Source organism: Rana temporaria, chromosome 7, assembly GCF_905171775.1.
Source record: "Rana temporaria chromosome 7, aRanTem1.1, whole genome shotgun sequence".
Taxonomy (NCBI): domain Eukaryota; kingdom Metazoa; phylum Chordata; class Amphibia; order Anura; family Ranidae; genus Rana; species Rana temporaria.
Genome location: NC_053495.1, coordinates 52,946,177 through 52,966,219, shown reverse-complemented (window position 1 = coordinate 52,966,219; position 20,043 = coordinate 52,946,177). Strand labels below are relative to the sequence as shown.

The 20,043-nt window shown below is 41.2% G+C and overlaps 1 protein-coding gene across 1 annotated transcript in view; it reads left to right on the top strand.

The window, feature by feature from the left end:
• Positions 1 to 19,664, top strand: part of NUP210 (nucleoporin 210) — a 193,128-nt gene extending 173,464 nt beyond the window's left edge. The window contains exons 36-40 of the mRNA XM_040359371.1: positions 3,046 to 3,296; positions 6,154 to 6,361; positions 8,228 to 8,335; positions 8,424 to 8,495; positions 15,902 to 19,664. Coding sequence (XP_040215305.1) covers positions 3,046 to 3,296; positions 6,154 to 6,361; positions 8,228 to 8,335; positions 8,424 to 8,495; positions 15,902 to 16,005 — 743 coding nt within the window. The 3' untranslated portion in view covers positions 16,006 to 19,664. The remainder of the gene's footprint in view (positions 1 to 3,045; positions 3,297 to 6,153; positions 6,362 to 8,227; positions 8,336 to 8,423; positions 8,496 to 15,901) is intronic.
• Positions 19,665 to 20,043: the final 379 nt, after the last annotated feature.

Here is a 20,043-nt window from a genome sequence, read left to right as displayed (position 1 = left end):
ACTCACAAGATTTAGGAGATGTCAACGAATGTGGGATTAAAAATGTGGTTCATCTGCAAAACCAATATCCCTGTAGTAATCAATACAAAAATGTAACTCCTATAAACCCGAAATAAACAATGTGCATCAAATGCTGAAATAACCGTCCCGTAATATAAAATTCACTTATTCATAACAAAATAAATTTCAAAGGCAAATATATAAAAGTCCAAATGTGAAAGCTTGAGAATGATGAAAATCCACATGTAAGCATCTCAAACCACCTCACAGACAAGTGTGCCAGTTCCTTTCACCAAACAGTAATAATTCTCAAATGATAAGAGATCAACAGCACAGAAATCATCACATTTGGGGGGGGGGGTCAGATCCTTCACTGGTTATCTAATGGCAGCACCTCAATGTAGTAATGAACAAAGGACCATAGAGTAGTATGCTAAAACCTCATGATTTATTAAGTAGATATACTCAGTTAGCGTAACACAAGCAAAAACACACCATGCTTGGGATAAACAGCGGGTATACAACATCATATGCCACTCGCCTCACCCTACGTGCATTTCGTCTGGTGCAATGGACGTCTTCATGGAAATGAGCTGGTCCTCTGCTTCTGAGAGAGGATCAATGCACCTTGAGAAAAACCTGTCCAGTTCGTTAAACCTGCTGAGGTCCATAACCTGACATCCACCAACTGCAACACATGTCCTGGAACAGCTCTGGTTATAGGGGCCACTCCCCTGGGTCCAAGCTGAGAAAGGCTGGCTGCCAGTTGTTTATGCCTGGGATGTACATGATGGCGAAGACAAAAACACGTAGTTCTGTCTGGGACAGGAAAGAATGTGTAATTCTGCTCGGGACAGGATCTAATCTTTTTTTCCTTCCCACAGCAGGTCTTCCGTTTCCTCTCAGATGGTTGTTTGTCACCACTGTGGCGCTACCAACTGAATTCAGATCAGATGACCTTCCATTAAGCTAGTCCAATGCTGCAGACAGCCAAAGTCATCAGATGTCTCAGGATGTTGATGAAGAGATGACTCTTTCAATGACGAAGTCCGCTGCACTTAAAGGGTGCCCAAGACTCCTCTCCAGCATGACAGGCTGGCATCCATTGTGATGGATATGGGGTATCTCTGACTGTGTTTGGTTGGTGTGGGTATGGGCAACAGTCACATATTTCTTTTTTCCCTTCAGTCTGGTATTGATTATCATCTAGCCCAGAGTACCCTTAAAATACATATTTCTGCTTTATCCATTCTCTTCCAGAAAACTCTCGCTTCACAATACTTAAATCCAGACTTTTCTTTAGGGAGCATCTCAAAATTAATCCCCCAATTTGACCCTCTGTGTCATCTTGGATCTCAACCTGGTGCTGTTTATATTCCTTCAAGCAACATAGAGAGATACCTTGACAAGGTTATATTCCTGGATGCCATTATGTATTGGGTGTGTTTCTGAGCTGGCAGCCTTTCTTGTTAAAGAGTGTTTTGTTGTCTTTCTGAGTCCATAGCAAGGTCTTCCTGAGTCCATAGCAAGTTTTTCTCCCGTGGCCAATCATCTAAAGGTAGCCTGCATGTAACCCATGGTCTGTACAAGTACAATACAAGTAATGTGTTCTGTATTGTACTCCAAAAAAAAAAAGAAATGCAATTCAAAGATAGTGGTTTTTTTTTTTTTTTTTTTTCCTGATTACGGCAGCTCCACCCAAAACTGAAGCCTAAGGGGAGTTATAACCAGCACAGAAGGCACCTCCCCCTTTCCTTTGTATGTTTCCTATTTAGAGTAATGGGCCTGTGATCAGGTAACCCAGTACACATTCACAAGTGCAGGCTTTACAGTGTTTCCCCTTAGGCCTCCTCAGAGATGAACTGGCATGGAAAGTGGCAAGAGAAAGTGTTTATTGCAGCTGGGTTGACAGGTGGCTGTACACAGGAACCACAGCTGTCCACTGATCTTTGCATGTAACCATGCTTTGATTAACTGAAATTAGGGACAAATGTCTGTCCCTAGATGCATCTTGAAAAGTAAGGCTCAGGATAAGAGGCAAAGTCCGGGGTATTCATTAAATCCAACCAGCTAGAAGCAGGTGAGAGTAGGATAGTCATAGGTGCCCATGGTTACTGTAGGCAGGCTGCAGAATGGATCAAAGTTTCTCATGGCTCTTGTAAGCGGGAGCAGCAACAAGGAAATGCTTCCACAATGCTGTATTGCAAGAAAGCGAGTGTGGAGCGCCTGCACACGAGACTCTACCCAGCGGATGATGTTCTTCAATCCCACAGCATTTACCCCTTTCTGCAATGGAACCTGGTGAGAAAAAAAAAGTCGTTTTAAAGGAACCCATAAAGCTTACATGGAAGAGACAACAAGCTCTAGCAGCAATATACAGAAGTCTTGCCTAAAGAAGAAATGTCTTGTGTAAAAAAAAAAAAGCAGAAATAAGTTACTCTTTCACAGAGATTAATTCATTTGGACTCTTATTTGATCTGGCATTCCTTCCATAAATACATATTTATTATGGTAACCCTCACATTGTTAGTTTAGAAGTGACCCTTTGGTGGCTTTTCTATACATCAATTCAGAAAAGAGATCAGTCTTCCAATGCCCTTTCCTCAAAGAACCCCTAGCATCTTCTGGAGGTACCCCCAGGGTTCCTTGGGACCCTGCTTGGCAAAGGCTGCTCTAGAGTCTGTCTTGTGTTTTTATGGAGGATCTTTCAGTATAAATAACTGGACTTTAAAAAGAGCTAGAGAGGTCAGTGGTGGCTTGTTTTCAATCCTTTTAGTGGTTTGTAATAGTTCTATGCCCAGACTATGGTCATTTGTGTACTTTAAATATAAACTGGTAATAAGTTGTTCTCTTTGACATTGATATAAAAAAATTAAGACTAAAGTTCCACTTTAATGTTTCTTTTTTTAATATCCTTTGTATCTGTCACTATAAAATGTGTCTGCCACTTACGTGGAACTTCTGTTATTTCCTGACACTTTCTAAAGCTGTTATGTCTCTGTAAAGCCGGCAGGTTTCCTAATTATGGTCTTGTGTGATATCTAGGTCACTACATCTGTTCCCTTGGTAGACAGAAGCTTTCAGAGGGCCAGCTAAAACAAATCAGCATCGGGGACACATCACTTATAGTAACAGCATCCATCCTGGGAATTAACGTGTACCAGGAGCAGACAAGTGCACATGTTCCGGTCTACCCTGGATTTTATACCAACCAGAAGGAGCTTCTTTTAAGCAGTCATTATCCTACCACCAATGTTAAGATATTTGGAGTCGCTGAATTGCTGAAAAACCTTGAGGTGAGAGTTAAAGTCAATTTCATTTGTAGATCCCATAAGTGATGACCCATGTGACCTTTTTAAAAACAAGCAAACCATTGCCAGGCACTAAGAAGTGCAAGCATGCATGTTTTATAGAGCACCTGAATTCCGTAATGCTCTATCTTGTAAGTGTCAATAGTTGAGAGCTGGAAGACCAACACCTGTTAAAGAGGCATTATACTTGGCTTTCTGGAAATGCTACCATTTTAATGTTCTCTGTCTGGTAACGGTATTGCACACTTCTGGATATTTGAATATGTGCTCCTGCTGCCACATATAGTGGTTTCTCTTGCCAGCTCATATTTCACTACATGATATGAGTCTTTGAGGGAACCATTGTGTGTGTCGAGGTGGAGCAGGTATTTTATCCATCCAACCTGTTGAATACCTGCAGAAGCTGGAAATGACACAGGCTGCTAGAAAGGTATGTATAGCACCTTTTCTTTAATCGCTTGCCAACCGCCCCACAAACATTTACGTTGGCAGCATGACAAATGGGGGTACATGTACGTCACTTTTAAACTTGCCACCGTGTGGTCACGGTGCAACCCTGCCGCAAGCTCCGTGATCGTGCCTGCGGGATCCACGGACTCTATGTCCGCTGGTGTCCTGCGATCGGGTCACGGAGCTGAAGAACGGGGAGATGTCAGTGTAAACACAGCAATCAGTAACTTTTCACTCGTAGCCACGCCCCCTAACAGAATCACTCCCTAGGACACACTTAACCCCTTCCTAGCCCCCTAGTTGTTAACCCCTTCACTGCCAGTCACATTTACACAATCAGTGCATTATTATAGCACTGATCGCTATGTAAATGGTCCCAAAATGGCGCTAAGTGTCCCATGTGATCGCCATAATGTCGCAGTCACAAAAAAAATCTCCGCCATTATTAGTAAAAAAAATTCCCTATTTGGTTTGCGCAAAAGTTATAGCGTCTACAAATCAAACGCTTATTGCAATTTCATTTACCAAAAATATGTAGAAGAATACGTATCGGCCTAAACGGAGGAAAAAATGTGTTTTTGTTTTTTTGGGGATATTTATTATAGCAAAAAGTAAAAAATATTGCTTTTTTTCCCCCCCAAAATTGTTGCTCTATTTTTGTTTTATAGCACAAAAAATAAAAACCACAGAGGTGATCAAATACCACCAAAAGAAAGCTCTGTGGGGGGGGGGGGGGGGGGGGGGGTAGGACGTCGATTTTGTTTGGGAGCCACGTCGCAGTGTCCAATTGCAAAAAGTGCGGGGTCACTTTTAGCCTGCTTTGTACACCAGGCGGTTAGCCAAGAACTATGGCTGGTGGCTTCATGGACCAGCAATGCCACATAAGAGGTGTGCCTGAACTGTAGACCAGATATGTTGGTCAGGGTGTACATTTACAAGGTATCTAAATATTTATGCAGCCGCCTCTAAATGCCTTCTTTTTAGTAGCTGCTGCTGGTTTAATGCTTTGGTATTGACCTTAGAGTCGCTTTGCCTGAGATGAGCACTTTGTACTTGAACTGCTGAAACAACTGTATCTGCATACAGCAGAAATGTCTTTTGTAGACACATTGCATCTTTGGCCACTGTCTGTCTGTCTTTTTTTTCATTTTCATACTTTATAGATTATGTTAAAGTTATCTGTAGTAACTAATAGCAATCAGTCTGACTTCTTTGTCTAATGCCGCGCACACACCATCACTTTATGTGAATTAAAAAACGACATTTTCTGTGAATTAAAAAACAACGTTTTTGAAACTTAAATTTTCAAAAACGACGTTGCCTACAGACCATCGTTTTTTCACAATGCTCTAGCAAAGCGAGGTTACGTTCACCACTGTTTTCCATTGAAGCTCGCTTCATAACTTGCTTCTAGGCATGCGCGGGTTTAAAAACGTTGTTTTAAACGTTGTTTTTTGCTACACACGATCAATTTTTGTGAAACAAAAAACGACGTTTTAAAAAACGACACAAAAAATTTAAGCATGCTTCAATTTTTTTCACAAGACATAAAACAACGTTTTCCCCCACACACGGTCATTTAAATTGACGTTTTTAAAAACGTCGTTTTTTTTCATCACATAAAGTGATGGTGTGTACGCGGCATAACTCTTAAAGGGCAACTTCACCTTTACAAAAAAAGAATAAATGCACATTTTCTGTTTGTTAGTAACCTGTAAAGCTTTGCACTCATGATGAGCAGATCATGTTTGCAATGCCACGGTCCTTCAGACTGTCTGCGTAGCTGTCTGTGCCTCAGATATGGGCAGGCAGTTGCACTCTAACAGGAAGACTCAAGGAACTACTAGGGCGCTCAACAGCACCCTGGTAGTTCATTGAGAACCGCAAGCCGACAGCCACAAAGGCAGAGGCCCGTATGGTCGTGTTTTTATTTAGATTGTGACAGTGAGCGTGGGAGGGGGAGATCCCCCACCCACTGTCAAAACAGGGGATCAGGGGAGGGTGTGAGGGCCAGTGCATCTGTTAAAGGTTACACCCTAAATATGTGTGGAACATGTTACAAAATGTGAACTTATCCTTAAAAAAAGAAGTCACAGAATATTGTATGGGTGGAACTGCTTCCTTTTGGAGAGAGAGGGAGTAATGCTTTGAAAACTGATCTTTTTGGAGAGAGGGGGAGTAATGCTTTGAAAACTGTTCTTTTATCTAACAGTCACATGTGCCTTAAAGTAACTCTGTCACTTTAAAAATAGACTGTTATCAGGTATACAGTGCAAAAACTTATATGACTAACTAGCGCCAAAGCTTCCCAGCTTCCTTCCAACCCTCATGATTCCTGCTGACCTATCACTAATTGCACTTTATTTACTTGATTTGGTTCTTTATTCTGCAGGTGAAGCCAGAGTTATCCATCATTACTGTCTATCAAAAAGAAAAATATACCGGGGTGCCCAGCTTTGTAACTTATGAAGTTGGTCTATCTGATATGCAGGTTTTAAACCAGGGCTCTCTATCTACCTCACTAACCATTTCCAGTTACATGTCTGATCAAACCATCAACATACCAATTAGATTGATGTCGGCTACCGGCCCACTTAATGGTATGTGAGCACTATACTATTGTTCCTTAGTGTTGTGTGATATTTCTGCAGTTTGAGTTTGTCCATAAATGTAAGAATTGAAGCAGCGTAACACTCTTCGCCACTTGTAGTGATCTAAAGCAGTGGTCATCAACCCTGTCCACAGAGCCCACTAACAGGCCAGATTTTATGTATTACCTTGGGGAGATGCAGACTAGAATACTGCAGTCACTGAGCAGCAAATGATAACACTAGGGCTGCAACTAACGATTATTTTCATAATCGATTAGTTGGTCGATTATTGTTTAGATTAATCGGATAATGGCCTTAAAAAAAATTTTTGATTTTTTTGGGGCCAATTTGTTGTTGGGCAGATTACAAAACACAAATTGCCGCAAAAACACATTACATGCTTTTCTGCAGATTCTTCATTGAAGTATATTGAACAAAAAAAAAAAAAATAGCACCGTTTTGCGTTAAAAAGTCCTTGCCCTTTGCAAATACGCAGCAGCTGAAAAAAAAATCATGGATGTGAATGTGTCCTATAGGAAAACATGTAAATGAACTGTAGTGCGTTTCTGCAAAAAGCACCAAAAAACAGGTGTGACCCCAAGCCTGAGATGTTTAGTAACATAATGGGGTTAAAAAAACAAAAATAAGTACAAAAAGAGCAAATAATCGCTACTGTAAGGGGTTCCTTTTTTTTACTGTGGGACAGTGAAAGTATTTAAAGTAGCGATTTGCTTTTTTGTACTAAAAAGGGCTAATTTTGTTTTTTTTTAACCCCATTATGTTACTGGCCGATTAATCGATTATGAAAATTGTAATCGATTAATTCCATAATCGATTAGTTGTCGATTAATCGATTAGTTGTTTCGGCCCTAGATAACACCCATGATGTATTTCAGTTATTTTGCAAACCTGGCCTGTTAGTGGGCCCTGAGGACAGGGTTGATGACAACTGATCTAAAGTGTTATATTCTGGGTCTCTCTCCATTTTGCAGACCGCAACCCGACTTCATAATTATTGTATTTTTAGTCTTCAGGTCTAAAAAAAAATTGCATTGTTGCCATTAAATGTTAAAGCATTTCCAGGTATGGCTATTTTTTACATAGTTATATTTGGTCCAGCTTGTATCTGAAAACCACTGAAGTAAGCACCCGCTAGTCCAGTGATCTCCACTTGCTTCTGGGTCCTGTGCCAAGCAGCTGGCCTGCTGCTTTCTCAACAAATTCAAAGCATTCTCTGATTGGATGCATTGTAAAAATGAGGCGGTAACATCGTACGCCCCACCTCGTTCAATCAGAGTGCATTGTATTCATCTAGAAAATGCAAAACCTTTTCTGAATGGTGCCTGTGCTGAGCAGGCCAGCTGTGTCGTGTTTTTTTTTTTTTTTTTTTAAAGATATGTTGATTTTTAACCAGTTTTTGTTCCAAAAAAAAAAAAAAAAACACCCCAAAAAATTACAAGGTCCAAAAAACAATAAATAAATGACCTTGCAGGGTCTCACAGTTCATACAGGATATAAAAGACTGGTTCAGAAACATTAGCAAAATATGCAAATAGTAGGGTTACACACTCCTTAACTCAAAAGTGAGTTTATATAGAGGGAGAGAATCATTAATAAGTTTAAGCCATTATGGTATAGTCAACGATGACGACCCTTTCCATGAGAGTAAGATCACTTTTTTTTTTTTTTTTTTTTTGCAAAAAAGTACCAAATGCATAATAACCGTTTGGCATATTTAGACAGCTATATTTTCAGTAGTTTTGTAGAGTGAAGGAAAAATATGGAATTTTACTAAAGAACCTTTTTACATTTATATGTACATTGTTTACACTTTATCCTATTGATTGATGTTTTGTTTTTGTTTTTTCCCTCCAGTGCCTTATGCCATGGGCCAGGGCTTCTTCTATCACTTCCTGAACTCTTACCAGATTATTTTCTTCACTTTGTTCACATTGTTAGCAGGGGCTGCTATTGCCATACTAGGTAAATTATATTACTTATTCTTACTAGATATAAATGTCTGTGTAATATTTTCATTATTGCAAAACTATATTCTTTTTTGCTCTTTCAGTGTTTTCACCAAAAGAGAGGATTGACCACCCAGCCTTTATATCTGCATCACCAACTCGGTCTTTAGGCAGTAGTAAGTATTTAAAGTGGCTAAGCCATGTGGCTTTTATATTAGGGTGCATAAAGGTTTAATTCAAAGAACTGTTTTCTGCTGTTTAGCTGCTATTGATTTCATGGCTTCTATCTCGAATGGCTCAATTTTCAAAAATGCTTAACACTCTTTATTTAGCCTGCTCTGTAAGTCATGCTTTACCTCTAGTAGCAGGACTTATTTAAACATTCTGGCTGATCGAATTCTACCAATCAAGACTATCTGACTGGTAGATCACAACCCTGCCATGCCGCTAGCTCCCGATCCCTCCCGCCCAATTATCTAAATCAGAATGGCAAACAGTTGAACCACAGGAACAAAAGAGCTGGTGTTGGCATGCAGTACATAGGAAGGCCCAGTATCTGTGTCAAAGCAGTGACAGGAGGATCTGTTGAGCCTGCGGGAACGTGCTATAGAGCAGGCCATTGCGGGCTAGAAGTGGGTAAAACTGCAGGAGTCAGATTCCTGTTGCTGGCATTGATGGCTGCAAGCAGATGGCTATTTGTGCCTGTTTGCGCTTCGGTAATCACAGTTTGAGCAGGGGGTGGACTGACAACTCATGGGGCCCTCGGCAATAGGAGTTAATGGGGCCCCCAGGCTTGGCGATGGCCGCCATGTGACAGACCTTTTTTCTGACGCAAAATGAATGTGTGTATTACCATGCGCAGGGGAGGGGTACCAATCTCGGCGACATGCTAAATGGCAGGAGACTTAGAGCTGATGACCCAGTGAATTCACCAGGAGCCCTCTCATGGGCAGTGCCACCTTAACAGCATCATGGGCCCCTGGGAAAAATACTGCACTGGGACCCCTACCAGGGAGATGACCTGCGGCATGCATAGTGCACCATGGCAAACAATGAGCATGGCAAGTGGGAGAGCCTTAAAGGGGTTGTAAAGGTTCATCTTTTATTTTCTAAATTGGTTTCCTTCCATTTCCCTTCTAAAAAATTTTTTTCTTTGTTTGAAATTCTCACTTCCTGTTTCTCCTCAGTAAGCTTTCCACCATCATCCGAGCGGTGGAAAGTCATTTAGAACAGCTTACTGAACAGCTTACTGAGGAGGAACAAGAAGTGAGAAATTCAGACAAAGAAAACAAAGAAAAAAACATTTAGACGGGAAATTTAAGGAAAAAGTAAGTGAACCAATGCACTACCTTAAAGTAACCTATTTAGAAAATAAAAAAACAAACCTTTACAACCCCTTTAAGAGGATTGAACAGAATCTGCATTTGCTGTAGACAATGCAAACATACCACAGACCTTGTACCCATAAAATTCTAGTTACTGTGTCGCAACTGATAATCTCAGACACAAATTATTCTGTCAGAGCGACTTCTATTGAGCAGCAGTGGGCACACATTGATCATGCAGTATACACTAGTGGCAGCTGGTGCTCAGAATTTTCAGGGGGGGTGTTGCAAACAAAATGGGAACAATTCTGAAAAATACTGGAAAAAAAACATCAAATGCAGCCTCCCCGGCGGCATTTAACAGCACCCCCGCCGGTTGTCTGTCCGGCACTTACCCCATCTTGGTGGTGGGTCAGGCAGCGGGTGACCGTGGTGAGATGTGGGTCAGGCAGCGGCGAGCTGTGTCCTTAATGCTTACTCCCTGCGTCTCTTCTTTCCTCCTGATGGGCATCCAATAGGAGCACCTGTCCTTTCAGCCAGTTGCATGATGGGTATCAGACCCTCACTTCCTGATTGGTAGAGAGGCGGTTCAGTGTTAGAAAAGCAAATATTCATTTGCTTTGATAACACACCTGGGTGGGCTCTGAGCGCAATGCTTCTTTGTGCCACAAGTCCACCTTTTTTGGAGCCTATGGTTCTAATCGGTGCTTCAAACAAACACCCCCCCTGCCAATAGAGGGGGTGGCACCCTTAATGGATGTGCATGTTATAGTATAACATAGTATACATATATACACACACCAGCACTTTTCACCCAAAGATCTGCGTGATAGAACACACTGATGCTACCCCCATCTCCTGGCATGCTGGGACTTGTAGTGCTCCAGCAGCTCACAGACATTGGATGTGGTAATGAAGCCTTATACGCTCCTCCAGCTGTGGGCATCTCCTGCTCCTGTGTAAAAAAAAAAAAAAAGAAACGGCTCCATTGGCTGAGGAGGCAGGGCAGCTATAATCTCGATTTGTACAGCAAAACCATGTCGATAGCGGCCATTTCAGGCACAGATGTAAAAATGCACAGATTTTTACAAACTGTCCCTGTTTTTACTGAGGCTGGCAACCCTGATGGGGGGGGCCCCTAGTGGCTGCTGGCCCCTCGGGCAATGCCCGAGTGCCTGAATGGTCAGTCTGCCCCTGAGTTGGAGGCAGTTCACTGCTGTGATTTGCTGAGTGGCAAAATGTGTGTACTTTGATTCCTGCACTCTACTGAGCACTTCGTTACTACTAAACGCTTTATTTACTACTGAGCACTGTTAACTCTGAACTCTCTATTACTCACACCTTTACTCTGTTGCATACGTCTGAACTCTGTGTTATTTAGCACTTTACTACTGAAGTCTGTTACTCCAGGCCAGTTCCCTCCTTCCCCCAGAGAATTTTGGTTCCCCGTTCTGCTGTTGGAACTCTTCAGTTCAGAAGCCATCCAACTCTCTGGTTCTGCATGAGAGTCCTGAGGCTGATGGTAGCCTCTTTTTTTATTCCTGCCTTAAAATCCAGCACCAAGTCGGCAGTCTTTTTCTTTCTTTTTTTTCCAGTTTAATGGGCGATTCTCATGAAGGACTCCGGCCTGTCAAAGTCCTGGACATCTTGTTTTTGCAGGGGATTTGGTTGTGAGAGGAATCTCATCTTCCATTAAACATGCTGCTCCACATATGGAGGGCTATCCAGTTATCCTCATTGCTCCCAACTGGCCTATGCCAGTGCGGTACTCCAACCTGATAGGACTTCTGGCAGAGGATTATTGTGCGCTGCCAGATCATCAGACTTTTCATTCCCAAGGGCCGGTTTGCCAACCTGCTTCTTGGTTATTGGCTTTAAGAGCATGGCTTGTTAAAGCAGAGGTTCTAAGGAACAAGGCCATTTCAGATTCTGATTCTTATGATGCTTATACAGTATCTCACAAAAGTGAGTACACCCCTCACATTTTTGTAAATATTATAACTTTTCATGTGACAACACTGAAGAAATTACACTTTGCTCTAATGTAAAGTAGTGCGTGTACAGCTTGTAGAATCATGTAAATTTGCTGTTTTTTCAAAATAACGCAACACACAGCTGAAGTCCGCTCTCTGCTGACATCACAAGAATCCGTCCAGGCACTGCGACAGTGAAATACATTGATCTGCCAGGTGCCTGGACTGACACCTGTCGGCCTCTCGTGAGCCGCTGAGAGACTTAGACGGCCGTTTTTCACCCCTCAACAGCTCAGCGACATTGCGACGGACAGATTTGACACTTTTTTGGGTCCATTGACAATTATACAGCGATCAGTGCTATAAAAATGATTATTGTGTAAATGTCACTGGCAGGGAATGTGCTAACACTAGGGGATGATCAAGGTGTTCACTGTGTGTTCCCTCAGTGTGTTCTAACTCAGGGCCATCTTTTCCATTGGGCACGCTGGGAAGTTGCCCGGGGGGCCCCGCTTGCCTGGGGGGGCCCCACCGGCTGCCCAGCAACTCCAGTAAAACATTGTGCAGAGTGACGGGTTAGAACTGCCCATGCCCAGTTTGCGGAAATCACAGAGAAGATCCGATCCTCCACGAGTGCGGGGGGTTTCTGATGTAAGGGGAGAGTGAATGCAAAAATGTAAGGGGGCACTGATATAAAGGTTCCCCCTCCTATATTAGTGACCCCCCTTACCTTAGTGTATTTTCTCTACGGAAGGTGGTCTCTGGTCACCAGAGTGCCCCCCACATCAGAGTTCCCCTTTACATCAGAGTCTGCAGGATTCCCCCTTACAATGCAAGGGGGAACTCAGTCTGCTGACCCTGATGTAAGTGGGAAAGAGAAAGCAGTGGACTCTGATATAAGGTGGTCTCTGGTCACCAGTGCCCCCCTCCACATCAGAGTTCCCTCCTTAGATCATGATCTGCAGCGTTCCCCTTTACATAAGAGTTCCCTTTCACTGTAAGGGGGGATCCTGCAGACTCTGATGTAAGAGGAAACTCTGTGCTGGCTGGGTTATAGTAACCTGACCTTCATGTCAATGAAGACATTTTTTTTTTTACTTTTGTTTAACTTAAACACATTGCTAATAGCACTAGCTACTGTATATGTTTATAGTTTAAATACTGACATTTGCATTGTTCGGCACTGAAAACTGTAATTTTAGGTCCTTTTTTTGATGTGGTTCTGCCAGTAAATTTTATAATTTTTGTCAGTAAATTCTCGTGCGTGATTGTGTAGATAGGGCCCCAGTGCACTGTATTGCCCGGGGGCCTATAATGCTCTTAAGATGACACTGTTCTAACTGTTTGGCGATGGGAGTGACTAGGGGAGGAGACATATATCGTTTTTCATACTTTTTAGGAACAAACGATATGGCTCCTCTTCCCTGACAGGACAGGGAATTGTGTGTTTACACACACAAATCCCTGTGCTTGTGCACGCATCGCGCCAGCCGGCCATGCGCATCGCGCCCCCTAACGTACAGCGGGCCACGTGAACGGCCCTTTTGGTGGCCGGAAAAGGGAGTAGCTCACTATTCCCCAGTCGGCATCAAATGGACCCGCTCTGACAGCTGTCAGAGGTTTGCCAATAGCGTTTTGTAGATGTGTTTTAAAGGAAAACACTTATTTTTGAAAAGTGTTACCGCCCTCTCTCCTCCCCATGCGTACATAGAGGTTACCACGGGGCCAGTGGTTCAGTGGTGAAGGATGCAAACTATTGGCGGACTTCTGACCATTGTCAGAGCAGATCCTTTTAATGCTGGCTGGGAGGTTGCAAACTCCTACCACTTGTATACAGCCTTCGTGTTCCCAACACGCTGATTGACCAGCATTTTAAGTTTGCCATGTTTTTTTTTTTTTTTATAAATCGTGACGATTTTAATTTGAATCCCACGCTCCTGGCCTTTTGTAGTTTTGAGCTCCATTGGATCTACCCTATCCCCTATCTAGAAGCTGCAGGATCCTTGGACTATACGGCCCATTATGACCTTCCTGGTGTAATGGAACTTTACCCTGGCCACTAATATTAGATATTGAACGCTGAGACTTGTAGTGCACTGTTGTGGTTGGTGTATTTATTCCTGATTGGATGGGGGTGCCTAGTAAAGGTGGAGGGAGGGTTACCCCCCTCTGCTGCCTGTAAAATTAATCCAGTGGCTGTATAGCCAGCTTTGTTTAAGAATCTGTACCTGGATCATGGTTGTAGCCTCAACCATAATCCTGATATAACCACTTTAACCACTTCAATACATGGTACTTCACCCCCTTCCTGCCCAGGGCAATTTTTCTAGCTTTCAGCGCTGTCACGCTTTGAATGATAATTGCGATGCCATGCAATACTGTATCCAAACTAGAGCTGCACGATTCTGGGAAAAATGAGAATCGCGATTCTTTTGCTTAGAATGAAGATCACGATTCTCAAAAACGTAACGTAATTTAAATATGCGGGCGGGACTTGAGTATGCGTTCTGCGTGCAAACTCACGGGGACGGTGGTACTTTAATTATTTTAGAGAGAGCGATATTAATATTTGCCAGAGAGAGATTTAAATTAATATTTGCCAGAGAGAATATAAAACCATTTGCCAGAGAGAAAATAAAACCATTTGCCAGAGAGAATATATCAATTATATACTAGCAGCTTACACTTGCCTGTGTGACATGTACAGGCTTGCCTTGCCTTGTACTAGCAGGTGCACTGTCCCCTGGGAAGAATACTCCTGCTGCCCATCCACAGCATCGCGGTCTGACGTCAGTTCCTGTATCTCCGAGTCTTAGCTGACGTCAGTTCCGGTATCTCCGAGCCATTTGCGTTTCACGCTGGCTCTGTCGCGGCCGATGATTCCCCTCCGCTCCAACACAGGGACACAGGCAGCCTCACTCCACAGCAGCATCCGGCTTATAATGTGCAAGCTGAGAATTGCCAAATCCAGCAGGTGAGATTGTGGGGGCTGGAGAATCGCGATAACGATTCTCCATGATTAATCGTGCAGCTCTAATACAAACTAAATTTTTATAATTGTATTCCCACAAATAGCACTTTCTTTTGGTGGTATTTGATAACCACTGTTACTTTTTTTTAGTTTGGTTAGCAAAAAAAAAAATTTATGAGAGAAAAAAAAGGGTTTCTTCGCTTGTTATAACATTTTGTTTTCTCCTTCACTGACGCACCATCGATTTGCCGCTCTACACGGGCCCCCGGGGGCGTGCACGAGCGGCTTATCCTGATGTCGCCCAGTCAGGATAAGAGCCACGCTGCAGGTGTCAATCCACAATAGGGCGGGCTGGAAGTGGTTAACCTGAGGTTGTTTATAAACAGCCCAAGGATGGGAAGCGGTTAAAGAAGTGAACAAAGTATCGGCACTGCAGTGATCCCGCCAGACTGCACCCCACAATATCTGAAGTGTTGTAACACAGCGCCTTGTGTGCATTAGCCCTCCAGGTTAAACCTTGCTGAACACGAGAGGCATGGAGAGCCGTATACCGTTGACTAAAATAATTTTAGAGGGCGTTTTTGGAATTGGGCTTTTGGCCCTTGAAAACAAGTGAAAAACTTTGCCTAGGTGTCTTTAACACAAAAGCACACCTGGCCCTTCCCCCTACCAGAACTCTTAAAAAGTATTGGTCTTTACTACAAAGTGCACTTAACCCCTTCTCTTACCAAACCCTCCTGAACAAAATTGTCATATCCTATATATATATATATATATATATATATATACACATATACCTGTGGCAGTTTTGCTGTATCACTTCAGTTTTCAATGGTTCTCGTCCTGCTGGCTGTGTCTGTAGTAAGCTTTCTAAAGTTGGCCTTACACTAGCAGATTTTTCAACGACCATTTGTACGAATATTCGTATAAAAATTCTCAATATATTTGATGACTTGGCAGATGCTGTTCATGATATTTCTTTTGCTTTTGGAATTAATGTAATTTCCTGAATGCAAACCACAGTCACTGCTAGACCCCACTAATGATTAGAATGTCGAACAAATCAAAAATTTGGAATGTTTAACTAAATTCTACTAGTGTTTGGCCAGCTTTAGAGTTTAATTGCTCCATCTTCTGACTTTCTCACCAAATAATGATTTGCAGATACCTTAGAATATCAAAATGTTGTTAAATTATTGGATCGTCTGAGTTTTTGTGCAGTAAGAACAATGCCAATAGACCAAACCAGTCAACGGCAGCAGCATTGTTACAGTGGTAAGTCAAAACTTTAAAAATTTTATCTTTATTTTAAGGTCTTGTATCATCACCACCACCAGCCTTGTCTTATCACAACCAAGGATCTCCTATGAGGAACAATTCACGATCATTGTGGAGTCCAGAATATTGTTCCAACTGAGAACTAATATACCAAAGACCTCAGCGATTTAAATTGTGTGCCTTGAGTCACAAATATGTTCCATGCCGGACAGCATGTGATCAATGTTTTATGCAGCTTTGTATTGATTCATGTTTGATTGGTACTGTATTTTATTTGAACTGTGTTTTTTGTTTTTGTCTAGCTTGATCTAATGTCTTGGTTTTTATTTCTTGAGAATGTATTTTATGTGATATCTCATCCTTCCACAGTTTTTTTTTTTTCTTTCCAAAAGATTTGGGCATATTTAATAAAGCAGAACATTTTTAAATAGCAGTAATGTGTATGAGCCTATCAGAATCCTTTTACAGATTTTAAAATGCCATACTGAACTCTGATTGGTTTCACTATGCACTTTCTCACTTATATTTGATCTGCTTTATTAAATAAGCTAGCAAATGACCACTATCGAAGGTTTCTCCTCAGGCCCGTCTTTGTTTTAGATTTTATGTCTGAAATTAGAATGATTTCTCTATATGTTATGACTTTTGTTTAACTCAGGAATATTTTGCACTGACTTGCAACTGTAGCCTAATAATGTGAGTCTAACCAATCAGAAAGTAGCTGTGAATTCTGATCTGTGCTTGTTGCATACCTTACCTGTCAAATTACAAGCCAGCCGTTCTCCCTGGCACGAGAGAATACTCTGTGAATATTTTAGTGCAGCAACATGTGATTTAAAATGTGCTGCCATACACCATCCATATACAGGCGTACCTTGCTGTAGGTGATTTTCTTTTCTTTAAAGGGACCCGTCGGGAATAAAAATGTCAAATCAGGTCCGTAATGGCAGTTCCCTAAGGATACCTATCCTGACAAACCTATAGGCTGTCATTGCTGGCTTTCTGAAAATGCTAGATACCTGGCTTTCTCCGTTTCGAGTTTTTTTTTTTTTTTTTACCTGAAATAAGTATGCAGGAAATCCAGGTCGGTGAATTGACAAGTATTGAAATTATGACCTTACAAGCTATTCTTTTAGTTACACTGTTCTATTTATTTTAAACCCTCATACTTTATTTTTTGCTAGATTTTAGAAATCATTTTATTTTTACATTGAATAGTTTGATTGCTATACCTGTTTTTTGGGGTGATGACCGCAGTTTAGGATGCTATTGAAGAAATGGCTTTCCTTTCAGCAACAATTAAAGTTTAAAATGTGGAAAAAAAAGATCCTGTTTGTCATCTGCAAAAATATAACCACCCCCACCCCCCCTCTCCTTGCTGTCCCCTTTTCGAAAGCTTTGATCCAAGAAGTAGGAAAGACAATTGAAAATTAGATTTGGGAATTGTGAAGTTAAATGCTTTGATCAATATCGCACTCGCCTTCCCTCGCCGTAAAAAGAAGACAATCTCTTGGAAAATAGGTTTTCATTAAACTAATACCATTCTTAAATTGTCCACTGGAAGTGTGTTTTTAAAAAGGATGCACCCAAAGCCACTTGCATTCCACATTTCATTTCTTACCTCATATTACATTTGGTCTGTTGTATTCTGATTAAGACTGACTGTTTCAGTCACATCTGTTAATTAGATTGCAACAGGCATAAAACAAAGTAATGCATTACATATCTGTGTGTTTTGGACCATTCTGATCAAGCTTGTTCTGCAAGGATGGAAGAAAAGGGGGAAGTTCTACCCAGCAACCAATCAGTTTCTGGCTGTAATTTTCTCAGCACCGGTTCTAAAATGAGTGCTGCTGTCTCTTTTCAATACGTTCTATAGAACACTCTTTACAAGAAAACTTTACTAATATTATTTGTCATAAAATTAGATCAAGACTGCGATTAACCTTCATTTAAGAGCACCCCAGAAGCCATCTAAACCAAAGGCATTTATTATGCAAATGGTAAACTCAAACTCTCAAAATGCAGAATACAGCTACTAGCTGGTAGCTACAGTAAGTGCTGAAGATACCGCAAGCCAGTCGAATGTAAACAGAACATCCCATTACAACATGTACTGTCTTATTTTATTCTTGTGTGATACTACTAGCCTATTGCCTAAATTATACACCTATAAAATACAGCACGCCATCTTAAAACCAAATGTATTAATGTAATCCGATCCAACACAGATGCAAACCCTTTTTGTATCCTCACTTAAGAATTGTGGTAGAGCCATGTAAATAAACTGATCTATAGCTTAGATACAGTCTAATTATGCAAAGTAAATTATGCTAAAGTGGTTGTAAAACTGACATTAGGGATATGCTTTGTTCATATTTAGTGTGCACCTGTCTTAATCCAGATCATTAAGTCTCATTTCTTTCTGCTGCCTTATTCCTGTGCTATCTGTATGAGTCACTGACAGGTTTTCCTGACCCCAAGAGATATAAGGATGACATGGGAGGGAGCTCCAGCACACAGCCTGTGATTGACAGCCTAAGCTTTGGTTCTGTGTGAAGGGAGGGGGGGCTTCCCTTTCCTTCTCTTCCCTCCAATCGGCTCTCCCCTACCGAGACCTGCATATTGTAACTTTAGCTTTTTGCCCCCTGCTTTCTGAAAGCTCAGGTAAGCTGTATAAATGCTGTACTTTGAACTGATGTAGAGAAGAGGTTGCTGTAAATGGGTACAATTTATGTAGCAGGATTTGTTTCTCTGTATATCACCTGAAGCTAGTCACTTCACTGGGTATATGTAAGGAGTTACAACCACTTTAAATATAGCTGTATCAGATTTGTGCCTTGTTGTTGCAAGGTATAGAACACATGATTATGAAATAGAGCTTCAAGAGGGAATCGGCTAGGAAAGCGAATAGGCTTATGGTGAATCATACCAAAATTTATTGAAAAGTCCTTCCTCTAAAGCTCTGTAAAATTATAGTACTGTTGTCTTAAACAGAGGTTTGTGTCAGCACTGCCAATAGAAACTCAGAGAGGTTCATTCTTCATATTTCATCTATTCCTTGCTATATATCTGAAGACATATAGTGCTTAAATTGAAGGACATATCGTAAATATAAAACCAGTGCATAAAGTTCACAGTACAAATGTCCATTATACTATGCACAGAAACTGCATCCATCCATACCAACATTCATATAATGAAATATTAACAAACTATATAGAGCCATAGATCTTTGTTCACAAGGAGCATCTACTTGTTTCATGTTACAATGGCCTGTCTGCACTATTTGAGGAAGGGGCTCCGTAAAACATGTACAGTTTTAATGAAGTGTTCCTGCACTATTTAGGAAGATCTCAGATTCAGTTTTTTGGGTAAAAACTGCTTCATTAATTTAATGTACAGGTTTTTATGGTGTTGAAATTTCCATGACTCTTTATGTATGGCATTATATTAGAAGGAAACTTGGCAATGTCTAATTGGATGAATACAATGTGAAAAAAATGTGAATTTTTGTCACTGTCAAAATTGCTGAAGTATGAAACTTTTCCTCAGGAGCCAAGAAACTCTTATGTACTTTAAATACCTCAAGCTTAAAGGTGTGTGTATTGGCGTTCTTGAAGAAGTTGGACAATGTTGAATGTACACATAAGATTTTTTTTTTTCTGTCATAAAGAAGTGAATTTGCATTCATCATATTCTTTCTGCTGACTCACTGTGAGTGCCTTATGTTTTTTGCTCATGTCGGCTACATTGCAGATTTTCTTTGTACAATAAAGTTTCTTATGTTTCTTAATACTTGCTGCATTGTCGTCTGTAAAACATTTGCATTCATTTGTACTTAGAGGCAAGCCTATAATTAGGACGCTGCTAAACGTACGTTCAGAGGCAGTTGGATGCTTTTTTAACTGCCCCTGAACTCATTCAATGTTATCCTATGTGACCATGTACACAGTCTTGTTTGTTGCCGGTTTTAGGCAGTTGCGTTTTAACACCGTTTCTTTAAAAAGCAAAAAAATGGGTTCAGACGCCAAAGATTTCCACGTTACAGACACTAAACGCGGTAACCTGCGATTAGCAGCATTTCATTTATATGCGTTTTTGGCCATTTAAAAAATTCCTTTTTTTTTTAAACGCTTCTAAACATAAACGCTGCTAAAGGCAGCATGTAAAGCGA